Below are 27,792 nucleotides of genomic sequence, written 5' to 3'. Positions count from 1 at the left end.
GCAAACCAACTCCAAAGCTAGCAGAAGACAAAAAATAACCAAAATCAGAGCTGAACTGAAAGAAATTCAGGCATGAAAAACCAGACAAAAGATCAACAAATTCAGGAGCTTGTTTTTTGAAAGAATAAGATAGAAAGCGTACTACCTAGACCAATAAATAAAAAAAGAGAGAAGATCCAAATAAACACAATTAGAAATGACAAAGGGGATGTTACCACCATCTCCACAGGAATACAAAAACCCGTCAGAAAGTACTATGAACACCTCTATGCACACAAACTAGAAAACCTAAAGGAGGGAGGCCGAGGCGGGCAGATCACGAGGTCAGGAGATGGAGACCATACTGACTAACACGGTGAAACCCCGTCTCTACTAAAAATACAAAAAATTAGCCGGGCGTGGTGGCGGACGCCTATAGTCCCAGCTACTCAGGAGGCTGAGGCAGGAGAATGGCGTGAACCTGGGGGCAGAGCTTGCAGTGACTGGAGATCGCGCCACTGCACTCCAGCCTGGGCAACAGAGCGAGACTCGATCTCAAAAAAAAAAAAAAAAAGGAAAACCTAGAGGAAATGGATAAATTCCTAGAAATATACAACCTCCCAAGATTGAGCCAGGAAGAAATTGAATCCCAGAACAAACCAATAGGAAGTTCTGAAATTGAATCAGTAATACACAGCATACCAACCAGAAAAAGCCCAAGATCAGAAGGCTTCATGACCAAATTTTCCCAGATATATAAAGAAGAACTGGTACCATTCCTACTGAAACTATTCCAAAAAAATTGAAAAGGAGGGACTCCTCCTTAACTCATTATATGAGGCCAGCATCATTCTGATACCAAAACCTGGCAGAAACACAACAACAAAAAAGAAAACTTCAAGCCAACACCCTTGATATACATAAATGCAAAAATCCTCAACAAAATGTAAACAAACTAACTCCAGCATCACATCAAAAAGCTAATCCATCATGATCGAAAAAGCTTTATCCTTGGGATGCAAGGTTGGTTCAAATGTACACAAATCAATAAATGTGATTCACCACATAAACAGAACTAAAAACAAAACCCATATGATCATCTCAATAGATGTAGAGAAGGCTTTTGATAAAATGAAACATCACATCATGTTAAAAACCTCCAACAAACTGGGCATTGAGGAAACGTACTTCAAGATAATAAGAGCCATCTATGAAAAACCCACAGCCAACATCATACTGAATGGGCAAAAGCTGGAAGCATTCCTCTCAAAAATGAGAAAAAGACAAGGATACCTTATCACCACTCCTACTCAACATAGTACTGGATTAGCCAGAGCAATGAGGAAAGAGAAAGAAAGAAAAGGCATCCAAATTTGGAAGACAGGAAGTCAAACTATCCCTGTTTACAGACTATATAATTCTATACCTAGAAAACCCCAGAGACTGTGTGCAAAAGCTCTTTGATCTGATAAACAACTTCAGCAAAATTTCAGGATACAAAATCAATGTGCAAAAATCAGTGGCATTTCCATACACCAGCAACATTCAAGCTGAGAGCCACATCAAGAATGCAATCTCATTCACAACTGCCACAAAAAGAATAAAATACCTAGGAATACAGCTAACTAGGGAGGCAAAAAGATCTTTACAATCAGAATTACAAAACACTTCTCAAAGAAATCAGAGATGACACAAACAAATGGAAAAACATTCTCTGCTCATGGATAGGAAGAATCAATATTATTAAAATGGACATACTGCCCAAAGCCATTTACAGATTCAATTATATTCCTATCAAACTACAATTCTTCACAGAATTAGAAAAAAAAAACTATTTTAAAATTCACATGGAACCACAAAAGAGCCCAAATAGCCAAGGCAATACTAAGCAAAACAAAAAACAAAAAAGCCACAGAGCCGAAGGCATCACAGTTCCTAACTTCGAACTATACTATAAGGCTATAGAAACCAAAACAGCATGATAATGGTACAAAAACAGACACAGAGACCAATAGAACAGAATAGAGAGCCCAGAAATAATGTTGCACACCAACAACCATCTGATCTTCAACAAAGCTGACAAAAACAAGCAATGGAGAAAGGGCTTTGTATTTGATAAATGGTGCTGTTATAACTGGCTAGCCATATGCAGCAGATTGCAAGTGAACCCCTTCCTTACGCCACATACAAAAATCAACTCAAGATGGACTAAATACTTAGATATAAAACCTAAAATTTTAAAAACCCTGAAAGATAATCTAGGAAATAACATTCTAGACATAGGTTCAGCAAAGACTTAATAATAAAGATATCAAAAGCAATTGCAACAAAACCAAAACCTAACAAGTGGGACCTAATTAACTTAAAAAACTTCAGCACAGCAAAAGAAACTATCAACACAGTAAACAAACAACTTACAGAATCAGAGAAAATATTGGCAATATTTTGATTTTGCAAATAATAAATCAACATTTAATATTTGACTTAATGCAATCAATTATATTCAAGAAACAATTTTTTTTATTTTTTTGAGACAGTCTTACTCTGTCACCCAGGCTGGAATGCAGTGGCACGATCTTGGCTCACTGCAACCTCCGCCTCCCAGGTTCAGGTGATTCTTCCTCCTCAGTCTCCCAAGTAGCTGGGATTACAAGCGCCCACCACCACGCCGGCTAATTCTTCTATTTTTAGTAGAGATGGGGTTTTGTCATGTTGGCCAGGCTGGTCTCAAACTCTTGGGCTCAAGTGATCCACCCACCTCAGCCTCTCAAAGTGCTGGGATTACAGGATTACGCATCTGGCCCCAACAAACAATTTTTAGGTGTCTGCAATTGTCATGATTCTATGCTGGACACCAGACTTGATAGGAAACAGGTGTTCTAGTATTTAGCCTAACAAGGGCAGGCAGTAGATTGTTCAACTTCCTTCAGATGTGTAAAAACAGATTACATTTTTGGGAACAAGAAAAAATAAAATAAGCTGATTTCACTGGGATTAGGAATAAAGCTATAGCTGGCTGTAAAGACATAAAAACATAAGTACAAGATTAAATACCAAAGTGAGGTAAAAATACAGAAAAAAGGAAAGACAAATATAATAAGGAGGAAAAAAATGAAAGCTGAAACAGAAAGGAAGGTAAAACTTGATTTCATGATGTCTCGGGTAGTGGTAGGCAAATCAAACTTCAGTTTTAGCAGTTTAGGAAAGAAAATAAGAAGGATTTTAAAAAAAGGAAAGAAGAAAAAGAAAAAAATGCTAAATATAGTTCCTAGGAAAACTGGGAACGCATTACTGACTTTAACCACATAACAGCAATTGTTTAACAAAGAAGGCTGTATCTTAAGCTTTGTATACCTAAAGATTTGTTTATTGGGTAGGTAATCAATTTCAAATGAAATAAGTACCTCCAGAGAATCTCTTAAGAACCATAGTTTTTCATTCTGTATCATATATTGTTCGTTGCAGTAGGTCTGACAAACACTTTGAGCAGTCAATGCCAGGATTTTGTCATTCTATAAATTCATGACTCTAGTATTGTCAGACGTTTTTGTGATACACTTCAGTGTTGTCCCAAATCCCATGATCATTTAGTTTTTGATAACAAATATAAAGTTGGGTATTTTCAATAGCACACTGAGTAAATTTTTAAAATTTGAACACATTTAACTTGAAGTAGTTCTTCTTTGGGTTTGCCAGTTAGTCTGCATTTGAGGAACATGGCAAGTTGTTGGCAGATTAAAGCAGAGATGAGGGTCAGATGAGTAGGACATATCGATTGTCATGTCTCATTAGTAACTTCTAAATTGACAGTTTCCTTTCATATCGCAGTGATAGAAGTACAAAGCATTATTTACCATTTATTTTATGTTGGTACACATGCGCTGTTGTTGTATTAGATTTTTAAACTGAATATTATTTGGTAAAATTTTTAGGCACCTCAAAAAACTAGTAATAAGTCAGTAGCTAGTGTTATTTACCAGAACATCACTGTTACTGTCGCTTGTCGCCTTGATTACAGTGTTCCACCGACACTAGCTTTGTCTGACCTTCCACATGTAGGCTTACTCCCTCACTTTAGCATCTCTGCCCTTTCTGTCCTCCTGTCTGGATGCTCCTCCTCTGGGTCTTTACATGGCTGACATTTCCAGTCTCAGTCCAAAGATCATTTCCCAGACCTTTCCCAGATTGGCTTCCATGACGATCTTAATCAAAAGACCACTGTAGGTTACTCCAGTGTCTCTACAGCATCAATATTATCCCGGAAACCTAGAAAAGCACCTTTAAAGTCACCTGCTCCCCTGGCAGCTAGCTTGTATTTGGTTGAAAGCCACAGATAGCCAAGTAGTGAAGCATATATTTTTTCTCACAGACAAGAATCATGGGGTTGGACAGTTCAGGGCTAGTACAACAGCTCAGTGAGGACATTAGGCCTGTGTCCTTTCCTTCTTCCTACTCCACCATCCTTAGCACATGGCAGTTATCTTCGTGATCACAAAATGGGAGTTTTACCTCCAAGGCACTTCAAGGCATTATATCTGTCAAAAGAAAGGGGAAAGAGGAAGGGTGCAAAGATGAAAATGTTGAAGGCTTATGCCAGCAGTTTGTCCATTTCAAAGGCCTTCCTGGGAGCCATACCCAGTGACTTTACACTTAAAACAACTTGGCAAAATTGTAGTAGAGTCTGGAAAAAGAAGTGCATTCTCTTTTCAGTTTCTGTAGTAGAAGATGGCAAGCGATTAGAGGGTTGTGGATGGCTTTGGGATAGATAATTCATATTGTTAGCTTGAGTGCTCAACACATTTTGTGGAATTAGTGAACAGTAACTTAAAATGACCCAGCTGCATCATTTTCCACGTTCCAGCTTTGGATGTGTCATAAGTCAAATTCCACAGTCTAAATGTCAATCGAGTTCATGAAAACTCATCATTAGAGAATGAAAAGATAATTGAACTCCTCTAGATCACTGTAAGCTCATCCCTTTTAAATTCTAATATTTTTAAGTTCCAATATTTTGTTCTTGTTTTTGTTTTGTTTATAATGTTCCAGCTATTTTGAAGGAAGTCTTTTGACAATGTGGCACTTTAGTGTCAGGCAATTGATGATGATGTGATCATCTTTCAATGATCCACTGTTATCACTATAAACACATTGGTAATACTATAATGTAATATGAGGCTTTCAGCAGTGTTGTAACTGTTTACCCAAGCTCACAATGGTCCATGTTGCTGTATCTAAAAAATAAATTTGCCATATCTTTATTATTTTATTTTGAATCCATTTTCTGTGGCAGGGTAGAGGAATAAACAAGAGCATAGGCACTGGAGTCAAAACACAGCTGGTTTTGGATTCTGGCCTCTCCATTTGTTAGCTGTATAGCTTTGGGCCAGATGATTCATCTTTCTGAGCCTTAGTTGTTTTTATTTTTCTTTAGCTGTGCAGTATAAATAATAGTAATCTCTTGATATAATAGTAAGGATTTTACATGGTGATCTAAGTAAGACAAGTAAGCACTGAATAAATGATGGCCATTAACTCATTTTGTTCTGGACCATGTATTAAACTCAGTGACCTGTAGAGTGCATTTGTGAACCACTTCCTGCATCAGAATCATCTGAGATGAGTATTAAAGGAACAGATTTTAAGGTTCCACCTCTCCCTCTCTTTTTTTACATCTCAATTTTTAATATCCCCTTATCTGTAGCTTTGCTTTCTGCGGTTTCACTTTCCAAAATTTCAGTTACCCTGGGTCAATCGCAATCCAAAATTATTAAATCGAAAATTCTAGAAATAAGCAATGCATAAATTTTAACTTGTGCACCATTCTGAGAAGTGTGATGAAAATCTTGCACCATCACACTCCATCCTGCCTGAATCTTCCCTTTGTCCAGGGTATCCATACACCACCCACCTGTTAGCCACTTCGAAGCCATCTCAGTAATCAGCTCAGCTGTCACAGTATCACAGTGCTTATGTTCAAGCGACTCTTATTTTACTAATAATGGCCACAAAGTGCAAGAACGGTGATGCTGGCAATTTGGATATGCCAAAGAGAAATCATAAAGTGCTTCCTTTAAGTAAAAAGGTGAAACAGATCAACTTAATAGGGAAAGAAAAAAAAGTCAGATGCTGAGGTCACTAAGATCTACTGTAATAATGAATCTTCGATCCATGAAATTGTGAAGAAGGAAAAAGAAATTCACGTCCGTTAAGCACCTTAAGCTGCAAGTTATGGCCACAGTGCATGATAAGTGCTTAGTTACAATGGAAAAGGCATTACATTTGTGAGTAGAAGACATGAACAGAAACATGTTTTGATAGACAACATTTGAGTTTAGTACTAGCTGTGGTTTTAGGAATCCATTGGGGATCTTGGAACGTACTCCTCGAGAATAAGGGAAAACTCCTCTAAATGGTCCAGGGGTAAATTTGTATGTTAACTGAAATTTAAGAACTTCAAGCAAGGACTTGCTGATCAGATTAGCTTAGAGAAGGAGAGGTTCCTGGAATGATTTTAAGTGTTTGGATTCATGAGCCACATCTCAAACGGAGCCCAGATTCTAGAGCTGTATTGCCTAGATTCACTACTTACAAGTTCTTTCCTTAGAGAAGTAATTTTAACTCTATGGATCTGAGTTTCCTTCTCTATAAAACAGGGATGATAATAGTACCTACCTCTGAGTGCTGTTAAGAGAAGTAAAATGTTTAGAACAAGGACGTAGTCAACACTATATGTGACAGTAATTAGTATTAGAAGTAACATTATTATTAGAATTCCCTGTGTACCTCAGGGCTCGACATCAGTGATTCACAACATGACTATAGATTATAATCACTGGTGCCTGAAAATCCTAATTCCCAGGCCATGCCCCAGACCGAAGAAGTAGAAATATAGGTATATATGGGGAGGTAGGATCCAGACATCTGTGTTTTTAGGGCTCCCAGGTAATTCCACTGGGCAGTGAAGGCTAAGAACAACTCCAGTCTATCATTTAAATGCTCTCCAAGTGACTCTGATCATCATTGAATACTACTTGTCAGAGGTATACTGATGAATAGAATAAAGGTGAATCTTTATTGAGGAGAGAAAGGTTAAGAACTCAGCCTCTGACTAAGAAAGCCTACAGAGTACAGAGCTGTGGTTAAAGTACTGAATGTCAAAGAAGCTTCTAAAAGTAAAGCCATGATTGAAAAAAAATTAGTAGGCACAGGGTTTAGAATCACTCAGATCTAGATTCGAAACCCAGATTTCCTACTTGTTAGTGAATTACTTAAACTCTGTATAAGTCTCAATGTTTTCATTAGCATTATAAGGATAAAATGGGTTAAAAATGCAAAGCTCTTAGCGTACAATGACCTCCATATCATAGGTGTTCAATAAAAGTTTACTACAGTTATTATTGCTTTTAGGAGTAAGGATTAATGGAATGGGGAGTGTGAGGGAGAGCAAAGGGGCAAGTGTAATACGCAAGTATTTGCCTTATGCATTGGGAGAGTGGTATTTATCAGAGGTGGCAGACAATAGGAGCAGTAGGTTCTAGGAAAATAATCTAGGAAAATAATCTTTCTTGCTTTCGTTGTGCTTACCTGGCAGACTCCCCAGTTCTTATCTAATATTCCTCTTGATCTGAGTTATACTAGTAAACCCATACTTCTCTGTTACTAATCAAATGTGGTAGAAGAGTTTCATAAAACAAGCATCAGGAGGTTCTGAACAAGAACCTAAGGGAACTGTTATAAACTACACTTTATTCCAGTGGATTTAAGAATAAAAGTATGTTGCTGACTCGAAGCCTTCTTTTGCTTCCTTCTGGAACCTAGCCTTGCAGGTTTCTGATATTCTTATAGAACTTAAGGGAATCAGAATTCTGTTTAAAACTCCAGCCTCATATCCGTTTATCACTCCCACCTATTTGTTTCCAAAACGGCTAGGCCTGGCTGGAGGAACTTGATCTCTCCCATTTCTGGTTTTCAGACTTCCGTTGGCTTTTACCACCTGCTATGTATCCCTGACATTATACTGAAAGATTCCCTTGGAGGGGTACCCACTAGATGGCTTAAGGGGTACCCCAAGATGGTTTAGGCTCCATTGGACACTGCTTTTTAGCTCTCTCCCTCTGCTCAGACAGAGAGGGCAAGCGGGTCTCCGAGTTCATTGCCTATGCCACGAGGAAAGAGATGCTAGTCTCTCTTCTTTCAGGCATGCTCACTAGCTACAACTGTTTCTGTCAGAGCCTTCCTTACTTAGTTGTTGGAAGATAAGCAAAAGACCCAGTACTGTGTCAAATTAATGATTTAACAATTCTTGAATTTTCTCTCATCTCCCAATGATTTTTTATGAGGACTGGGAAAGGCCTGTGGTGTAATAGAAAAGGGTTGGCTCAGCTTTTACAAGTCTTAATGGAGACATGTCTGGTTTCTTTGATGGCTCTGTTTTGAACAATATTTTTCTCAGCTTTTGATGGTCTTGGAAATTATATGGAAGCTAAAAAACAAAAATTAAAAAAACAGCAACTTGTTTAGCAGATTCCACTCCTAGAGATTTTGGTTTAATTGATCTGTGGTAGTAGGTCAGGTTAAAAAACTTCACAGGTGATTCCAATGAGCAGCCTTTGCTAAAGACCTCCTTAACACTAATTGCTGTCATCTGTGGGCTTTTATGAATAATTCTGAAACTCCTCAAAGAATCCCATTCAGCACCATGTTACACACTGTATTAAAGAATAATAGAGAGTACAAGGGTTTCTGGAATTCTGGAATGAAAGAAACCTAAAAAAATCATTTCGTTCACTTTTCTCTCTCTGGGGTCTGTAAACTAGCAATTACTAAGAATCACTTTGAACATGTGCTTAAAACGCATATTCCGGGGCCTTATCCTCACACCTTCTGAATCAACATCTCTCAAATGGGGTAAGGATTAGGCACCTGCATTTCAATAAGCTCTTCTGGGTGATTCTTAAACACATTCGTGTTTAGAACCAATAATATGTAGCAGAGGTTCTCAACCCTGGCTGCATATTAGAATCACACAGGGGCTTTAAAATTACCCATGCAAACTAGAGCAGTGGTCTCAACCTTGGCTGCACTTTAGCATCGCCTGAAGGGCTTTAAAAAGCCCCATGCCCAGCCCCCCACTCTGTGCCAATCACATCAGAAACTCTCCAGGTGGGACCGACCTAGGCATTTGTGTTTTTTAAAGCCTCTCTAGTTGATTTTAATATGCAATTAAGGTTGAAAACCACTGTTCTGGAGATTCTGGTTTAATTTGTTTGGTATAGGTCTCAGGCATTAATAACTTCTAAATGCACCCTAGATAATTTCAATGCACAGCCCAGGTTGAGAACTACTAAAAATATTCAGGATAGTATCATTTTCAATTTTGCTGGACTTCACCCAGTGTAGTCTCTAATACTCTTCAGCCTGCAGATTTAGGCTTGCCTTTTTCTCCTAGTCCAGATCCAAGCAAGGCTTAACCAAGGCTGATAATAATCTGGAGTTCTAGATTCACGAGAAGTTACAGGTTCACACAGACACAGACCTCTAACACCTGCCTTCCTGAGCCAGTCTCATCAATTAATCCCTCATTCATTCAACAAGTATGCATTAAACTCTTGATATTTGTTAGGTATTCTGCATTTTAGGAACAGGGGATGATACCTGCCAAGACACAGGGACGTGGAATTCTGTGGATGCAATGAATAAGCTATTTTGTTTCTGACATCTGAAGAAGTGTATACATTCACAGAGATAAAGGAGGGAGATGTACATGAAAACAGAGGGTAGTAATTATTATAATAGATGAGTGAACAAAGAACTGTGGAAATGCAGACACGATAGCAACTGAAGCTGCTTCAGAGAGTCAGGGAAGACATTGTTGAGGAGATGGTTTTTAAGCCAAGTCTGTCCTTATATGGCCTAAAACACTCACCATGATGTGATTTCTGTCTACCTCATCTCTCGCCACTCAACTCTTGCTACTCTCACCCTGTTTTCAGCTTTAGCTATAATAAACGCCTTTTATTTCTTTGAATATCCCACACTCTCTTAACAAGCCTTTGATCTGCATTTATTCCCTTTGTCTTGAACATTCTTCCCTCCTTCTCCACTTACACCTCCTACCTAGGACTCTGCTTAGCAGTTATTTCCACAAATAGATCCTCCCTGACTTCTTTGATGATGATAAATGTCTTTGTTATACATCCATGGACAATCCTGTAGTGCTTCATTTATAGAACACACCCACTTTATTGCATGTCTGTGACCCCTGCCCCTCAAGCCTGTGAGTTCTGTGAAAGCAAGAGAAAGGGGCTATCTCCTTCACCGCTATCTCCTGTGCATAGCCCAGGGCTAGCACTACTGCATGAATGAATGAATTGCATTTCAGGAACAGGTGATGACGTGTGCCAAGACATAGGTGTGGAATTCTGTGGCATGTCCTAGAAATAGCAAAAATTTGGGATGGCTCCACTGTAGGATGGACAGGAGGAGGTGTTCTGAGATGAGCGAGAAGTCAGCTGTTAAGGGCCTTATATGTAACCCTAAGTGCTCTGAACTTTACTCTGTAGGGAATGGGAAGCCAGGGAAGGTTTTATGTGCAGGAGAATAATAATTAGGTTTACCATTCAGGATAATTACTATGGAAGCAATGTGGCAGATGGACTGAAAAAAGAAGACTAATTTAAAGGAGATCAGTTAGGAGATGTTCCAGTACTGCAAGTGAGAAATGATGAAGACTTCCATGAGAGTGATAGGGCTCTTTACAAAAGGCAATTCCAAGATAGAATCTACCACACTTGCCGACTATCTGTATGCAAGGGGAGTGTGAAAAACACCATAGTTTTGCTTGAGAGGATGGCTTGTTTGGGGGAAGAAATTTTTGGAAATATGGAACAAAGGAAAAGAAGAGCGAGATTTAGAGAAAAAAAAAAATGAGCTCTGAGAGTTCCATGCATCCATGGGCATCTAGGTAGAATTTTTGTCTCTGTTGTTGTTTTAGAGATAGGGTCTCACTCTGTCTCCTATAGGGGCTGGAGTCCAGTGGTGCAATCATGGCTTACTGCAGCCTAGGTAGAGTATCTTCTGCAGTTAGAAATGCATAAAATCTCAGCTTGGTACCTTATTGATTACGGAAGTGTCTGGTTTTGTCCAATTGACTATGTAGACTTCCTGTTTATGTACTAAAAGACAGACTTTGGAAACTGGCAGTGTCACATTGATTTAATGATTTGTGCTACTTTGGCCCACGATTGGCAATCAAAATGACTACTTCAAAGACAGTCTCCATCAAAGTCACTGTTTGTTATTTTATTCAGTTACATACTTACACCTATGCTAACCCCACCCAGATTCTGAGGTGCTAACAATTTTATTGAAGGTGGCTGTGCTATTATATTTCTTTCTCATTAGATTGCGAGCTTTGAAAGGGAGTATCATATTCTTGTTAAGCTGGCACCAAGCATTAATAACAGAAACTCAAAATACTGGATGGATGAGTGAATGGATACATTTATAAGCTGATGGCAGGGATGTGGGACGCTTTCTGGAGCTAGGCACTTAGGAATCGAAAACCTCATGTCCTATAACATAAATGCCTAAGTGGCTTTTCAGTGAGTTATTTACTGTAGCGACAAGGGTAGAAGAGATCACCCATAAGTATTTTTAAATGACCCTTTATTGAATTATTTTCTCTTGGCAATATGAAATAATCTAGGGAATTTTAAAGTTTATGTCTATAAAAGACTACATGTTTCTTGATACATTAACCTTTGATGTTGTTAAGTGAAAGAGAAGCATTTAAAATAATTGTTATTGAAAACTCTTGCTTAGTACTGTTCTAAAGGCTGGTAGATGGGCACATGATCAGACTTTTATTTTAGGAAAATAACTTTGTGGACCATTTGAAGAGGCTGGAGGAGAAGAAATAATTCCAATTGGACAGAGGAGAGATGACGAGGGTCTGAAATAATGCAATGGCAGTGAAATGGAAAAAGTGCATTAATTTTAATCACTATAGTATACCATACCCCGAGGATACAATGGTAACCAAACTAGACAAGTTCCCACCCTCAAGAAGTTTATAGACAAACTGCAGAGATACACAGCAATCCATTCATCATAGTGATACATGTAACGTTGTAGCTATGACAAACTGAAATGGGAACGGAAAAGTTGAACTGAAAGGAAGCACCTCAGAGGTAAAATTGATGAATTAGTTTTGTTATTGGAGTATCAGAATAAATAATAGATGTGTCCAACTCTTTACTGACATCATATTCGAATTCATTTGTATGACACAAATTACATGAAATCCCATCAAATAAAATGTATGAAGTGACAAATGTGTGGAACAAATTAAAATGACCTTTTACCAAAAGGTGGGACCAATAAGCTATGAATATATGTTCTGATTATGCAATTTAATTCCACTTGCTTTTCAATGTCATCATCCAACTGGAATAATGGTACTTTGAGCTGATGAGATACAATTTATTCTATGTTTCTCTATTTTCATTTTTTTTCATTCAGATGTTGCAAGAGCAATTGAATTACTGGAAAAACTACAGGAATCTGGAGAAGTACCAGTGCACAAGCTACAATCCCTCAAAAAAGTGCTTCAGAGTGAGTTTTGTACAGCTATTCGAGAGGTATGGCACTAAAATTTTAATAACTAAATTCAGCCATATGTCTTCTTCATAGAAAACATGTCTTCTCTACACAAACAGTTGAAATTGTTAAGATTGGAACTACATTTTAATTTTCTGTTTTTAGCTACTTGGACAGATGATAAAATATAATTTAGCCTGCTAAATTAGATCCAGCCAGGATTTATACATTCATATAAAACCAAATGTTGATCTTCTGGTACCAATGAAGGGACTGCCTAGCAGGTGACTGTTGCATGTAGTTTATACTATTTAGTGGTCACATGAAGCCACCTGGAAATTCAGGTAGAAATAGTTATCATTACTGGGGGCTGAGTTTGTCTAAAAAGAACATCTAACTAATTCTCTCCCAGGTAAATCTGAAGTAGTAACCTCCTACTGACTAAACATTACTGTCTAAGGCAATGGAAAATATACAGATAGGCTGGTATGCCTTTCTAGCAAATTTACATTGTAATCCTTTATTGAGTAATGGTTTCAAGAAGACTAAGGTGAAACAAATATGTTGAAATGACTATTTGAATTTTGTATTGACTTGTGGTGGGATGGACCATTCAACTAATGAATTTAATTGGTTGCAAGAGAAGCCACTTGAGATCTACAAGCTATATTGTTTTACTTGGTAACCCATTACTCCTTCTCCATCAGGAACCAGGTAATAATTCATTAGTCAGATCCTAAAGTCCATAAATCCATTTGCCCTGCCAAAATCCTCAGTGATGAATTACCTACTGTTATTCCCTCCAAAGTCGGTTGAAACCAATGGCTACCTAGAGAGTTTATTGTAGCGTAGGGCAGGCACCTCCAATGAATGCTTGTGTTACTCCACCTTTCTCTTTACAACTCTTTTTGTGGCTAATATATATTCTTTTGCCTCAACAATACTAGTTTAGTCACTAGGCAGGAAAGACCAAGGTAAAGACATACAAAACTTCTCACTACAGATTTAAACTGGTGCCTATGCAATGCATGTAAAATTTGACCTTTGCTGGAATTTGTTGACTTACGCTGTGCTTGTGCTAAATATTTATCAGGTGAAGTGTTCACTATTTAATTTTTGTTAATATTGAACACAACCTAAGTACATAACCGTAATAACGTCTCTAAGTTTTAACCTATGAATTTGATTGAAGGCTGTAAGGAAATTTCTCAGCATACTGATTCTTTGGCATTAGCTTCCCCTCAGTGGGAAAGGTATAAAATATCTCAAAACTGCATGAGCGTCCTCTTGATTATAGTTGTCACTCCTGTGCTCACTCTGTAGACCAAGGCCAAATTTCCTATACCCTGTTTTCTTCCTTCACAGAGTGCCATTCCCCCAAAATTTAATGACCAATTTTTTTCCTTTTTAGAGATTCTACCATCTCTTCTATGTCTTAGAATTCTGCTTTCCACAGAAGTAACCAAAGGATAGGATACATAAAATCTATACCTCTGCTCACTGAGTATGTGGCTTATGATGAATTCAAAGTCTCTACCACCATGGAACTCACAGTCTAGTGGGAGAAAACTATGATAAATAAATATACAATACAATATCAGAGTGACAAGACTGGAGAGAAATAAAGCAGGATTAGAGGGGTCAGGTTGAAGCTCTATTATTTAATATGGTCAGCAACAAAAGCTAATTAAAGTAATGGAACAGTCACACAAATATCAGGGGTCATAGTGTTCCAGGCAGAAGAAATCACAAGTGTGAAAACCAAAAGCTAATATGTGTGCAGTAGAATAAGCAAGGTAGGCTCCCTAGTAGAATAAGCAAGGCAGGCCATATAGTAAGAACATCGGATTTCTTTCTAAGCATGGTAGGAAGCCTCTGGAGAGTTCTGACCTGATTTTATTTGCTTTTTGAAAATGTGTGTCTGGATGCTGTGATGAGACTACAAGTGTGAGTACAAAAGTAGAAACAAAGAGAGACTAGTGATAAAGTAGTGAGTAGATTGAGTGAGAGATGAGATGATAGCAACTTGGACAAAGGTGGCAGCACTGCAAAATGGGAAGTTGTCTGATTCCAGATATATATTTTTGAGAGCAAAGTCAACAGAAATTATTAATGAACTGGATGGTGATATGGGATGTCAAAGAAAGAAGACTCTATTGAACATCAGGTTTGGGCTTGAACAATTGAATGAATGATGTATAATAAGGTGGACTAGTTTTGCAGAAGACTATCCAGGAGCTCTGTTATGGACATAGTAAGTTGATGATGCTTTTGAGATATCCAAGCAGAGATGTCTAACAGGCATCTAAGTCTGAAGGCTGGGGGAGAAGTTGGGTTTGGAAATGTAAATGTGTTGTGGATATCTGTTCAAATAAACACACCAGCCTTTTTTTTTTTTTAGAGTTTGCTAAGGAAAATGAGAATGAAATTAAAATGGAAAATAAATATGAGGGCTTTGTATAGGCATTATAAATACATCTAACAAACTCTTCCTCTGGTAAAGTGGGTATGTGCGTCATTGGTAGTCCATAGAAGTCTATAACTGATCCATAGACAGTTTGACATTTTCACAGGGAAAGCAGATGATGTAATTTATCCACCTTACATTTTTATAAATTTGAACTAGTAAGATTAATTTTATATTCACAGTAAAGTCCTTAGTAATAATTTTGTTCTTAAAGGCAATGCATGTTATACAGGAATTGTAAAAGATTACTTCATCTTGGCTAACATTTTATGCCATTCCTATGATATTGTTTATATTTGCTAAGTTTGGAATTTTCTTTATTATTCTTATTGTGTTTATTTATATTTACTGTGGGAAATAATAATAGTAGCAATATATAAACAACAATTCTGAATAATATTATGAATCTTTCTAGTGAAAAGTTCTTCAATTAAAATATAAAATATGAATGCATGTTGCCAGGCAGGTGAAACCAAATGCCAGTAAAGAAAATTGCAGCTATAAAGTATGATAATAAATGTCTCAAAGTTACATTTTAGTGAGCTTAGAATACTTCCTCTTCTGGTGTCTTGGGTACTGACTGTAATACTGGCAAAAAAAAAAAAAACTTTGAAGTTTTAGTTTTTTATTCAAATAATGCTCAGAATCTTTGTGGTTGTCTGAGTTTTTCAGAAATATTTGCCAGTTAATACTTTTCCTTGTGAAAGTTATTAATGTTTTCATGCAAAACAGAGAAAAGAACAAAAATGACAGTGGCATCATTCTTAGTTGCACTCACCAGAGCAAAAACAGACACAGGTCACGCTTTTGCCAACAAGATTGTAAAACATAAATTATGCTCAAAAAAGAAAGCAGGACAAGCTTTTGCCAAAAATATTTTTATTACCTTACATAAGTGTAACAGTAGTTATTATTATATGTTGAAATAATACCATATTTTCTTTACATTTGGATGAAACCACTGAATCAGCTCCTGGCATATGTGCAGCACCTGTATGAAGAGAATAGTTTGATAAAATTTTATTTTTTTAACTAGAAATAGATGGTCTTAAAAGAGATTTGAAGCTCCCTTAACTATTTTTTTCTATAACCTGTAAGAAAGCATGAAAATGTATGCTGAGATCAGTACTGAAGGAAGACCATCTACATACACAACTAAGAAAGGCATTCCTCTATCAAGAAATAACTTACACTTGAATGCAAATCCTCACACATCTTCATTCACAGAATACAGATAGTGGTAAGCAACACTTTTCTTAGTCATGTTTTATTGCTGAAGGATCTCTAAAGATCCCTGATCAATATTTAAATTGCATCTAATCTGTGCAAGTGATTTTAAAGAACATGGCAGAGAAATGGGCTGACACATGATACTACTTTTCTATAATGAGATGTGCTGGCTGATAAGAGCACATTTACACAAGTTTTTGAATGAGAGATGAAATAAATATTTTATGGTACCGATATTCTCAGTAAAGATCGTTTCCGTGATTTCAAGTGACTTCAAGCTTTAGCTGTATACTGTATTAATTAGCTAGATTATCCTAAACTTATTAATAGGGTTGAAATATGATGATTATGAAATGTTGATTTTTTAATAAGAGAATTCCCTAAGACAACTGAATTGCAGTGCAAATAGCTCAATTGTCAAGAATTAGACTTTGCCCCAAAACTTCATGTTCTTTGCACCTCAGAGAAAGAAATCAGTAAATGTATAAGTGATCATATTTTAAGAAGACATCTAATACAAACAATACAAAGAATACAGAGTACAAAGGAATTCTTGTGGCAACCAAAGTAATAAAAAAATTAAAAATCTATGTACTATCATCATCTTCCAAGTTGTAAAATATTCATACTCCTGCTTTTCAGGATGATGTGCTCATTGACCTGGAGGATGATGTGCTGCTAACAGTGGTCTGTTGTAAGGACTTACTCTCACATTTATAACTGCTAAATGCAGGTTTGAAGCAAAAACGCAGAACACAATGTCATAACCACCAAAAACTGCCTTCTTTGGCTAATCACCAAGTTGAATGTTAGTATTTTCTAAAGTAGTAGAACTATAGAATAAGAAAATAAATCAACCCTATATGGAATGACTGTCATTTTCTGATAATAGGATTTCAAAACTGGGCCAGTTCTCTACTTCTTTGTGCATGCTACAGTTGAATTTCTCCATCCTCTCTAAAGCTATCTATGGTTATGATAACTGCTTTAGCCAATCACATGTGAGTGGAAGAAGCTATATGTTCCACTTCTTCATGGGAGCCTATGAGTAAGTAAATGATTTGCCATGTTCTCTTCCCTTTGCTAGACAACTAGTAATGTTTTATATGATAAATTATCAATCAGTCTGGGTTTAAGAACAAGAAAATAAAAAATATAGACCTTAGATAACCTTTTATGAACATGTAGTCTGAGCAAGAAATAAATCTTTGTTACTCTAAATCTCCAAGATTTAGAGATTATTGCACATCAGCATTACCCAGGCTCTCCTGACACACATTGATACACAATGATCAAACCAAATTTACTTTGGCAAAAGGTTATAAGCAGTATCAATCCTTTAATTGCTGTAAAACAAAATTAATGTTTTAAAACTATGTTGTATAAACTGTGATACATCTTTGAAAACTTATATGAAATTTGTAACCAATATAAGTACCTATAGCCACTAGACGGTTCACAATTTTTAAAATTTTGAGAAACTTAGGTCACAAATTTTATTTACTTCTTGATTATCTCTCATTTTCTCCTACTTTCATTATTATCTTTATAAAGGGATTTTTTTTTGTCTTATGAACTTAAAGATATAATCAAGATAGGAGAAATATTTGGAGTTTATCCATCTACTGTTCAAGTGCTCCTGGTCCCCAATGAGAATTATTTTTTGAAGGGAATGGGAATTTTCACCACAATGCCTCCCAAGAGGGCTATGTGGGAAAGGTCACCGTGAGACATTCTGTCAGATCAGAGACAGAAGCTAAGTTCGTAGAGTAGTGTTGTGGTCAAATTGACCAAAGTTTGAATCCCAACTTGGCTACCTATTTTTCCCTTCTCTAAAATTGTATTTTTTAGTTTAAAATAGTGGACTAATACCACCAGTCTTGCACTGATCCTGCTAATTAAATATCATGTATGTGCAGCTACCTAGTACAGTGTGTGGTAGCCAATAATTACACAATCAATGGATTTATCATTATTAAAGAGTAGGATCCCACAGTATCCCTAAGTATGGTGTTTTGATAAGTTAGGGAATGAATAACAGACAGAAGGAGACATGGTCGTTTCCATAAGCTGAATCGAAGGAAACACACAAGACTGGTATATTTATATTCATTACCCCACCATCAATAATTAAAATAAATTGAGCTATTGCACCCTAATTCCACAACCATATGAGAAGTAGCACTATGACACAAGTTTTTGTTCTTGATGCTTTTCAAATTAACGTCTATTAATGTCTTAATCTACTGTGTGGATGAAAACATAGAAGGAAAACTTAATCAGCTTTATGAGAGAGCCACTGCTTGGTTGGGTGATACAAATTAGATTCAGAATTACCCTAAGAAAATACTTACTTGGCTCATTAGTGACAATATGAGATAAAATAAGGATAACAGGAGAAAGAGGAACTGGGAGAAGAAAGAATGGGAGAGAGTGAAGGATGAGAAGGAGAGAGGGAGGGAAGAAAAAGGGAAGAAGGAAAAAGAGAAAAACAGAAGGAGAGAGAGAAAAAAGAAGGAAAGAAGGAAGGAGGGAGGGACGGAAGTAAAGCTGATACTGAATCATAGCTTTTTGTAACATAATGGAAAAGTGCAGAAAGAATATTGGCAATGGATTGTGACAAATCTGGATTCACATCCTTGCTTGACCACATCATTTTGTAATCCAGTGCCAAGTCACTTAATTTCTGTGATCTTGGTTTTGCTTATTCTCTTTTTTAAGATAAAATAAGACAATAATAACTACATAGGGTTGTCAGAAAGGTTAAATAAAATGAGATAGCACATTACATACCTTGACTAATACAGCACCTAGCTTAAAGAGTTGACGATTAAGAAATGGTAGCTATTGTGGTAAAAATTTTGATGGATTAAGTGATAAAAAGCTAAAATTAGAAATATTAGTTAAGAATCACCATTGTCATTGACTATTTTTCTGAATGGCCTAGCTACTAAAATAAGTCAAGAAAAACATAAAATAGGTGTAAGTGTTAGAATGAAAGAAAAATGATAATACTATTATTACTCACAGATATGATCATATATGTATAAAATCCAAAAGAATCTTTAGAGAAACCATTAGCATTGCATTTCTTTATATAATTTCATTCCTATATATTCAATAAAATATGTACATATGTATGTCAAAAAAAGAAATATTAGTTAAGAATAAGAAGATAATAGTACTGTAGTTCTTGATCATTCAAAAAATGCAATATTTTTAAATAGATGGCTCCAAATTTTCAGATAGATGTTAACACATTGTAGTGGTTGTAGAAAAAGGCAACCAGCATAAAAAGAGATCTGGATACCTTGTTAGATGACAAGTTAAGAACTTGGTGATATTAGCCACATAAAGAGAAAAGTAATAAGATTACTTGTGCATAAGATTTACCACCCAATAGTTGATGGGATAAAGGGCAAGAGAATTAACCATGCCAGAACACTGGATGAAAAATGGAAGAATCCAGATAACAAAGGATAACTAGAAATATACAACTATTACAAATGGGCTCATTTGTAATACAGGAAACAGAAACTTCCTATGTAACAACAGCAGAGATTAGATGGCATATTTCAGATCACATTAGAAAAGGGATATTTTAGTTAAAGATCATATACAGACTTTATGTTGTAGGTTAAGTAAGAGCAAACATATATATATATGTGTGTGTGTACACATATATATGTATATATATATATATAACTTAGCTTTATTTTGTTTTCTTTGCTTTTTGTGCAAAAAATTGTTTACGGTAAAATATGTTTTTTGTTTTTTAATGTATTTAATGTTTTAATATTTTTATTGTTTTAAAATATTTTAATGTTTTCCTTTAAACATGGACAGAGTAGCATGTATTTTTTCACATAAAGTTACTATCCTTGTACAATGACATCTGGAATGGCATTGCATTCATCAGAATTAATGAAAATGCATCTGACATTATGTTTGTGCATATCTCTTTCTGTTCACATTAAACTTAGCTTAAGTTGGCAAATGTCAGAGAAAAGAAAGCTGATGGCTCCTACATTTCCTTTGATTTTATTTGCATTGCTAAATGTGATGGGACACAAAAGCCAGACTGTTTCTTGTGTGATAAGTTTCCTGCCAATGATAGGATAAAGTCAAGAAAGCTTATTTCTGAGCATCCTGAAAATAAATCACACAATATAGATTTTTTTCCCCTAGAGAAGAAGTCCAATTTTAAAAGGATGGAAATTTACCAAAACTTATATTTGCCCTAACATGAAACTTTTGACATGTTTCCAATCAAAAGAAACCATAAATAACTGGAGAAAGCTTTATCATTTCAAGTACTCTAGAAATGCTTGAGCTGGTTGGTTGCTTAGAATAAAAAAAAATTAATAGCACCTCTGTTCACTTGATAGAACCTACTCTTGAACTCTGGTATTTTGCCAATATTTCAAAGCCAGTTATAGTGAAAATAACAGCTGTGTCATTCCCATTTGGCATGCAACTGGGTGAAAACTATGATTGTTTCAGTAAAACTCTGATTTTTATCTCTCACCGGAATGTCGATGTGTGTGTCTGTGTGTGTGTGTGTGTGTGTGTGTGTGTGTGTGTGTTGCCTCCTCCCAACAGAGTTTCTTTATCAAGCGAAACTCCTAATGGAACAAAAATCTTGATACTGCAAGTACATACGGTGTACATATGGAGTTTCTTGATGCAAGATCCAGCGTAATTAATCTGGTGAAGACAGAGGTTCCACTTTTCATAGAGACATATTGCCCTCACCATCAGCATGCATTCGTGTGAAAGACGCTGATAATTATCCTAAAAAGATGCTTTGCCTGCTCTGTTAAAAGCAACCTAATAATTTCACAGACATAGCCAGAAATCTAGAGTTTCAGAAGTTTTTATTTAGGAATGAAGCAAAATGTATTATTTTTACTATCAGAAGTTTTTTGGCTTTCCAATGAATAAGTGTTAATGCGCTTGGCTGAACTTGGGTCAGAAATTTCATTTTATCTATTTTTTAAGTAAAGGAGAGCTGAATCTTAAAACAATTTGACAAGAGAAGTTTATTCATGGATGGACTTCCTTGTAGATGTTAGGTCAAAAAAAAAATGAGGCTAGTCTTTCAATTTCAGATTTTCTGGTCTAGTAGGTGGCTCTGGAAACAACTGTCATTTTGGAGGAAGAAATTAGAGGTAAAATCTTGTGACCTTTCCATTGACGTGAAAGTGCTGAAAGAAAGACTTTAGTGAGGGCAAGGGAGTTGAAAATGAGAAAGACATGTCAGTTTATCCATGGAGAAGATCTACAAACATCTGTAAAGACTACAAAACTCTTTTAAAGGTTATTTCTGCTTAGACTACATAAAATTGAAAGGATTCAAACATCTTCCCTTGCTGACAAAGGCTGCATTGTTGACACTAAGCTTTCCAAAAATAATTTCATTTGACTTGAGGACAAAGGGTTTCATAGAACCTGAATTCGCCTTGAAGTATCTTGGAGAAAGCTCAGGTGTCTTGACAAAAGTCTACTCTGCTCTGACTGATAGGGAATTTAATTCTGTTTGATACTGAAAGCTGTGTGAGCTGCAACTTTGAGCACATAGTGCTGTTAAAACAGATGAAAAATTGTTTGGATACTAAAAATAACACCAATATTTTCCTATAAAGGAAGGATCAGTCTAAATTTTAACTTCTTCCTTTTTTTTTTTTTTTTTTGGCTGCTCCATAGACACAGCAGGGCTATCCCATAGGCAAAGTGTTCCAGAGTAGCCTAAATTTTAACTTCTTACTAAGCCAAATAAAACAGCCTTCTCATTGAAAACTATTTTAAGCAGAATTTATGTTTTCTTTTTTTATATGATTTGGTTAGTAATTTGCACTTATGTTTTATTTAAAAAGAGGTCATCAATTTTTACAAGAAAAATGAGTCACATAATTATTTGTAAAATGTGAAATAACTCAATGTCAAATGCAAACAAATAAATAAATGACATGAACATTTACACACGAGTGGATTTTTCTTGGGATAACTTCACAAACTTCATTAGATTTTCTAGTGTCCATGATATCTCCTCTCTCTCCCACCCCCTCCTGCCCCCAAATAAAGACTAATTAATAAGGGACTATAATATCAGTTGAGAAACACTGCTCCACTAGGTAGTCAGTCCCCTGTGATCCTTCCGGTTCTGTGAATCTGTAGTTACATAGCAAGCAATCTATGTTTTTCTTCACATTGACTGCATCTACATGAAAGGCCGAGCATGTATGGATACTTGAAATATGTAACTGTGTGAGACCGTGTGAATGGGGTAAGAAAGACAAGTACTATGAAGATTTTTAAATCAATAAAAATAATACTACAGAATAAATGTACTTGTGAGAGGTGAAGCCAGCTGGACTTTTGGATCGTGTGGGGACTTGGAGAACTTTTCTGTCTTACAAGAGGATTGTAAAATGCACCAATCAGTGCTCTATAGCTAGGATTGTAAAACACACCAATCAGTGCTGGGTGGCTAGCTAGAGGTTTGTAAAATGCACCAATCAGCACTCTGTAAAAATGCACCAATCAGCTCTCTGTGGCTAGCTAGAGGTTTGTAAAATGGACCAATCAGTGCTCTGTAAAATAGACCAATCCACACACTGTAAAATGGACCAATCAGCACTCTGTAAAATGGACCAACCAGCAGGACATGGGTGGGGACGAATAAGGGAATAAAAGCTGGCTACCTCCACCAGCGGCGGCAACTCGCTCAGGTCCCCTTCCATGTTGTGGAAGTGTCGTTCTTTCTCTCTTCAGAATAAACCTTGCTGCTGCTCACTCTTTGGGTCCGTGCCACCTTTAAGAGCCGTAACACTCACCACAAAGGTCCATGGCTTCATTCGTGAAGTCAGCGAGACCATGAACCCACCAGAAGGAACAAACTCCAGACACACTTGTTTTATTCAATTTTCTGAGAATATAATTTATCATTTTACCAGAGGGATTACAAAAAGAGAATGACTACATCACCCATTGGAAACAGAATTTTAAAGTATAGTTATAGTTCTATTTCTGCAGCTTTCTCTGAGTAAAGACACATTTTTAATGATGGGTAGAGAGTGTTTTTGTAACATCAACATGTCACTTTCTGGTAGCAAGTACAGGAACCATCTTAGACTATAATTGCACTAATGGGTCAGTGATCTTAAGGATATCTAAACAGACCCTTACAAATCATCTATAATGACTCTGAAGGCTGTTAGTGTCATTATTGGGTAAATACTCAGCCCAAGCTTTTCTATTTGCTATTACAAATGATAAAATAAACAGTGCATGTTTCCAGAAGCTTATAATTACATGTACTTACACAGTAGTTCAAAATAATAGAGTCCTTGGAGAAGATGTATTTTATATCAGTCAGATAGAGTGAACATTCTGTCTTCTGTTGAGATCACAGGACTGGAAATCAGAACTTCTATTTTTGGCACCACGGATGACAACTGTTTTTTTTTTTCTCTTCCCAGTGCACAAGTCATTTAACCTTTTCTTGCTTCAATGTTGCCAACATAAATGGAGAGAAAGAAGTTCATTTGTACAAGCCATCTAAAATGAATGTTAAGTTACAAATGGACATTTTTAAGCCAGTTTGCTGTTATTCCCTGGGGATAATTTGCATGTAAAAAAAATGAACTTAGTATCATTCATAATTCAAATATATGCAGGGCGATTACTAGCTTACTCTCTTCCTTTCTTCTTCCCTCTCTTCCTTCCTTTCTTCCTTTTTTGTCTCATAGGGAAATATTGATTTAGGGCTGAAAACTGATCCCAGCTTTTTTCATTATTTCGTTGTTTTTATTTGTATATAGTCTGATTGCAGTATTTTTTCCTAAAATGTATTTATTTTAATTTTATTTGTTTAAAATGTTATAAAGAGATAACCATACTGTTGAAATACTTGGGGAATGTTCTCTTTCACTTACTATAATGCTGCTAAGATTCCATAATTTTTGCATTGTTGTGGTTCATTCGCTTTGGCTGCTGTGTGATATTCCATTGTGTGAAGATATCACAGTTTATAAAATCACTGTCTCTTATAGCTGGACATTTGAGTTATTTCCAGGTTTTCACTATTGTGATTGGTACTACTATTAACATACATGTGTCTCTGGTTAGATGACCAAGGCTTCTCTGGGGTATTTGTGTACATGTGGAATTTCTGGGTCATGAAATACAAGAATATTCAACTTTTTTTTTTTTTTTTGAGACAGAGTCTCTCTCTGTTGGCCAGGCTGGAGTGCAGTGGCATGATCTCAACTCACTGCAACCTCTGCCTCTTGGGCTCAAGCAATTCTCCTGCCTCAGCCTCCCAAGTAGCTGGGATTACAGGCATGTGCCACCACGCCCAGCTAGTTTTTGTATTTTTAGTAGAGATGGGGTTTCATCATGTTGGGCAGGGTAGCCTCGAACTCCTGACCTCAGGTAATCCGCCCTCCTCGGCCTCCCAAAGTGCTGGGATTACAGGCATGAGCCACCGCGCCCGGCCAAGAATATTCAACTTTAAGAGACTATGCCAAACAGTTTTCAAACTTGATTAGTCCAATTTATACACTGTCAAACAATGTATAATTGTGGATCCATATTACCTCCAACACTTGTATATGAGACATTTAAATTTTCACCAATGGAATGTACAATGCAATGGGGTCTCATTGCAGTTATCATTGGTGTTTACTTGATCAGTCGATTGTTGAATATATCCTTTTAGCCATATGTGTTTCTTTTTTTGTGAAACATCCTTTCATGTGTTTTTCTACTAACTGGGGCTTTTACATATTCTTATATAGTCTTGTTAGTAGTTGTTTTGGGGTGGTTTATATAGTGAATATATTCTCTTCCTTTGTAACTTGTCTTCAAGGTATCTTTCATGAATAAAATTCTCAATTTTAAATGCTCACATTGCTCTTGTTTAAAATATGCTTTTTGGGTATCTCACTTCAGAAATCTTTCCCTACCCCAGTGTCTAAAAGATATTTACCTTTATTGCATACTGAAGTTTTCCTAGTCTGTCACCTTACTATCCATCATAGTCTCCATATAGGAATCTGTTTCTAGGTTCTCATCCCTTCATTACTATTTAACTCATCTGTGAGAGCCAAGGGAATGAGTTTGGGGAAGAGGGGTGGCACATAGTTTTGATCCTAGCTACTTGTGAAACCAGCTTTTGTCTCAGTGGGAGATTTCAATTTGTTTCTGTCGCTCTCTCTCTCTCTGTCTCTCTGTCTCTGTCTCTCCCTCTCTTTCTCTCTCTCTCTCTCTGTGTGTGTGCGTGTGTGTGTGTGTGTGTATAAAAATAATAAAACCAAGGAACTCATGGATAAATGTATAATGATGAGTATGTGCCTTAAACTAAAGGTCATGTTGATTCCAATTCTATTCTTTGCACATGAGATCCAAAGGGGGCAAAAATGTAATAGAATACAGCCTACTGCTCTCAAAACAGTTAGAACAGTTTCAAATCTATAATTTGTGGATCTCTATCTATTTATCTTATTAAAGTTAATTAAACTTTTAAGTAATAGTCATCTACCTTATTAGACTGAAGGTAGAAAATGTCTATTTTAATCATAACAGAAAATTAGTACCTAGCATGATATCAGCCAAATAATAAGCATTTAATAAATATTTGTTGGGTCCATGGAAGAATTCCATAAGATGGCTCATTTTTATTAGTAGGCAAACATATCTTTGATTTTCATAAATCTTGAATTATCAAATGGGACTCTGAGCTTGTAGAAATCGCAGACAAAACATGCTAACATTTCTAGTTCAGAATAATATCTTACATTAAAATGGCTTCCACCCTTGAAAAGTGATCTGTAATTAGAGCCAAATTTTCAGGGTTCTTTATGTATTTGCATAAATATGTACGTTCTTATGAATGTGCAGATATGTAACACATGAGTTTTCATGTAGTAAATGTATAAAAGTTGGTAATGTATACAGGGTTAAAAGGAACCACAGAAAGCACCTAGTGCTGTGCTTTCTTTACCTTTGGGAAATCACAAACTTCTTTGTGAATCAGGTAAAATTATGGGCTTTTTTTTTTCCAGAAAAAATGTACATGTGCAAATATTTTTATTAAAAATTCAGGGGGTTGGTAAATCTGAGACTGATCCATTTGGTACCTTCACCTACTGTAAACCTAATTTTATGGATGAAAAAATAAGATACAGAAAGTTCAAGTGGTCTTTCAACCTAGTTAGTGCCTGAGTTAGCACCAGAACCAAAGTATCCCAGGTCCCAGTCTAGTTCTAGTTTTACTTGTTATGGATAATAGCTAAAACAGAACATTCTGGAATGTGGGAATAATGAAACATTATTTTGTTTTTATTTCGTTTGTTTGTTTGTTTGTTTTGAGATGGAGTCTTGCTCTGTCACCCAGGCTGGAGTGCAGTGGTGCCATCTCAGCTCACTGCAAGCTCTACCTCCCAGGTTCACTCCATTCTCCTGCCTCAGCCTCCCGAGTAGCTGGGACTACAGGCGCCCGCCACCATGCCCGGCTAATTTTTTCTATTTTTTAGTAGAGACAGGGCTTCACCGTGTTAGCCAGGATGGTCTCGATCTCCTGACCTCGTGATCCGCCTGCCTCAGTCTCCCAAAGTGCTGGGATTACAGGCGTGAGCCACCGTGCCCGGCCGAAACATTATTTTAATGCTTGTCAGTAATGAGTTAAAATAGGAAAATTGCACCATGATTCCCATCTCCACAATACCTATTCATATATGTTCCATTTGTACCAACAACAATGATTTTTAAAATGTATGCCTTTTTGTCCTTTCTTTGCCTCAGTTAACACAACACAGTATATTGTCTTTTGGTATTCTATTTTCTCATATATTTGTTATTCAAGTTTTCAAGAAAAATGTAAAAAATTTAGTTACTAATCATTGTATAATTGGCATTATTTCATCAAAACAGTTATGACATTTTCAGAAAATTTCAGCCGTTTCTGGAATAATTTAGTATTTTTAAGACCAAACTTTAGCAAATGTATTTCTGGATCTACCACAAATATGCATGTCTATTTAAATGTGCCCATAGTTCTTTTCTTAGTAAGTTAGCACTAAAGGCAGAAAAACCATATTCAACCAATAGCCACAGAGTTAGGAAGAAAGCCTATTTTCTTAAATAGAGAGAAAAGAAATCTGTGACATGGAATCTTGTTATCCCAAACTACCTTGCTTTTCCCATGTCAGCCTGTTCACCATATAATAAGTGACTCCCAGGCTTTATTAAGCCTGATACTTGGAAACTTTTGAACTACATTTTCTATTTCCCAGATCAACAGTAGGACATCTCAGACGTATCCTACTGCCTAAAGTCCAGCCCAAGAGTACTTTGCTGCCTATTACCTATTTGCTAGCACCTAGAAATGCAGCTACAGAACCCAGCCCTACCAGTTGTTGGGCAAAATAGCAGTAATTTAAGAGGCATCTTTCCTAGTGTTTCAGGGAGTGTGAAAAAAAAAAAAAAAAAAGCAAACATAAAAATCAGATAAA

At 36.4% G+C, this 27,792-nt stretch overlaps 1 protein-coding gene across 1 annotated transcript in view; it reads left to right on the top strand.

Moving 5' to 3' along the window:
* Positions 1 to 27,792, top strand: part of LIN7A (lin-7 homolog A, crumbs cell polarity complex component) — a 143,028-nt gene that overhangs the window by 38,397 nt on the left and 76,839 nt on the right. Inside the window, exon 2 of the mRNA XM_002823547.5 lies at positions 12,502 to 12,620. Coding sequence (XP_002823593.1) covers positions 12,502 to 12,620 — 119 coding nt within the window. The remainder of the gene's footprint in view (positions 1 to 12,501; positions 12,621 to 27,792) is intronic.

Source organism: Pongo abelii, chromosome 10 (genome assembly GCF_028885655.2).
Source record: "Pongo abelii isolate AG06213 chromosome 10, NHGRI_mPonAbe1-v2.0_pri, whole genome shotgun sequence".
Classification (NCBI taxonomy): Eukaryota; Metazoa; Chordata; class Mammalia; order Primates; family Hominidae; genus Pongo; species Pongo abelii.
Note: the sequence above shows the minus strand (reverse complement) of the source record. Positions and strands in the feature narration are given on the sequence as shown.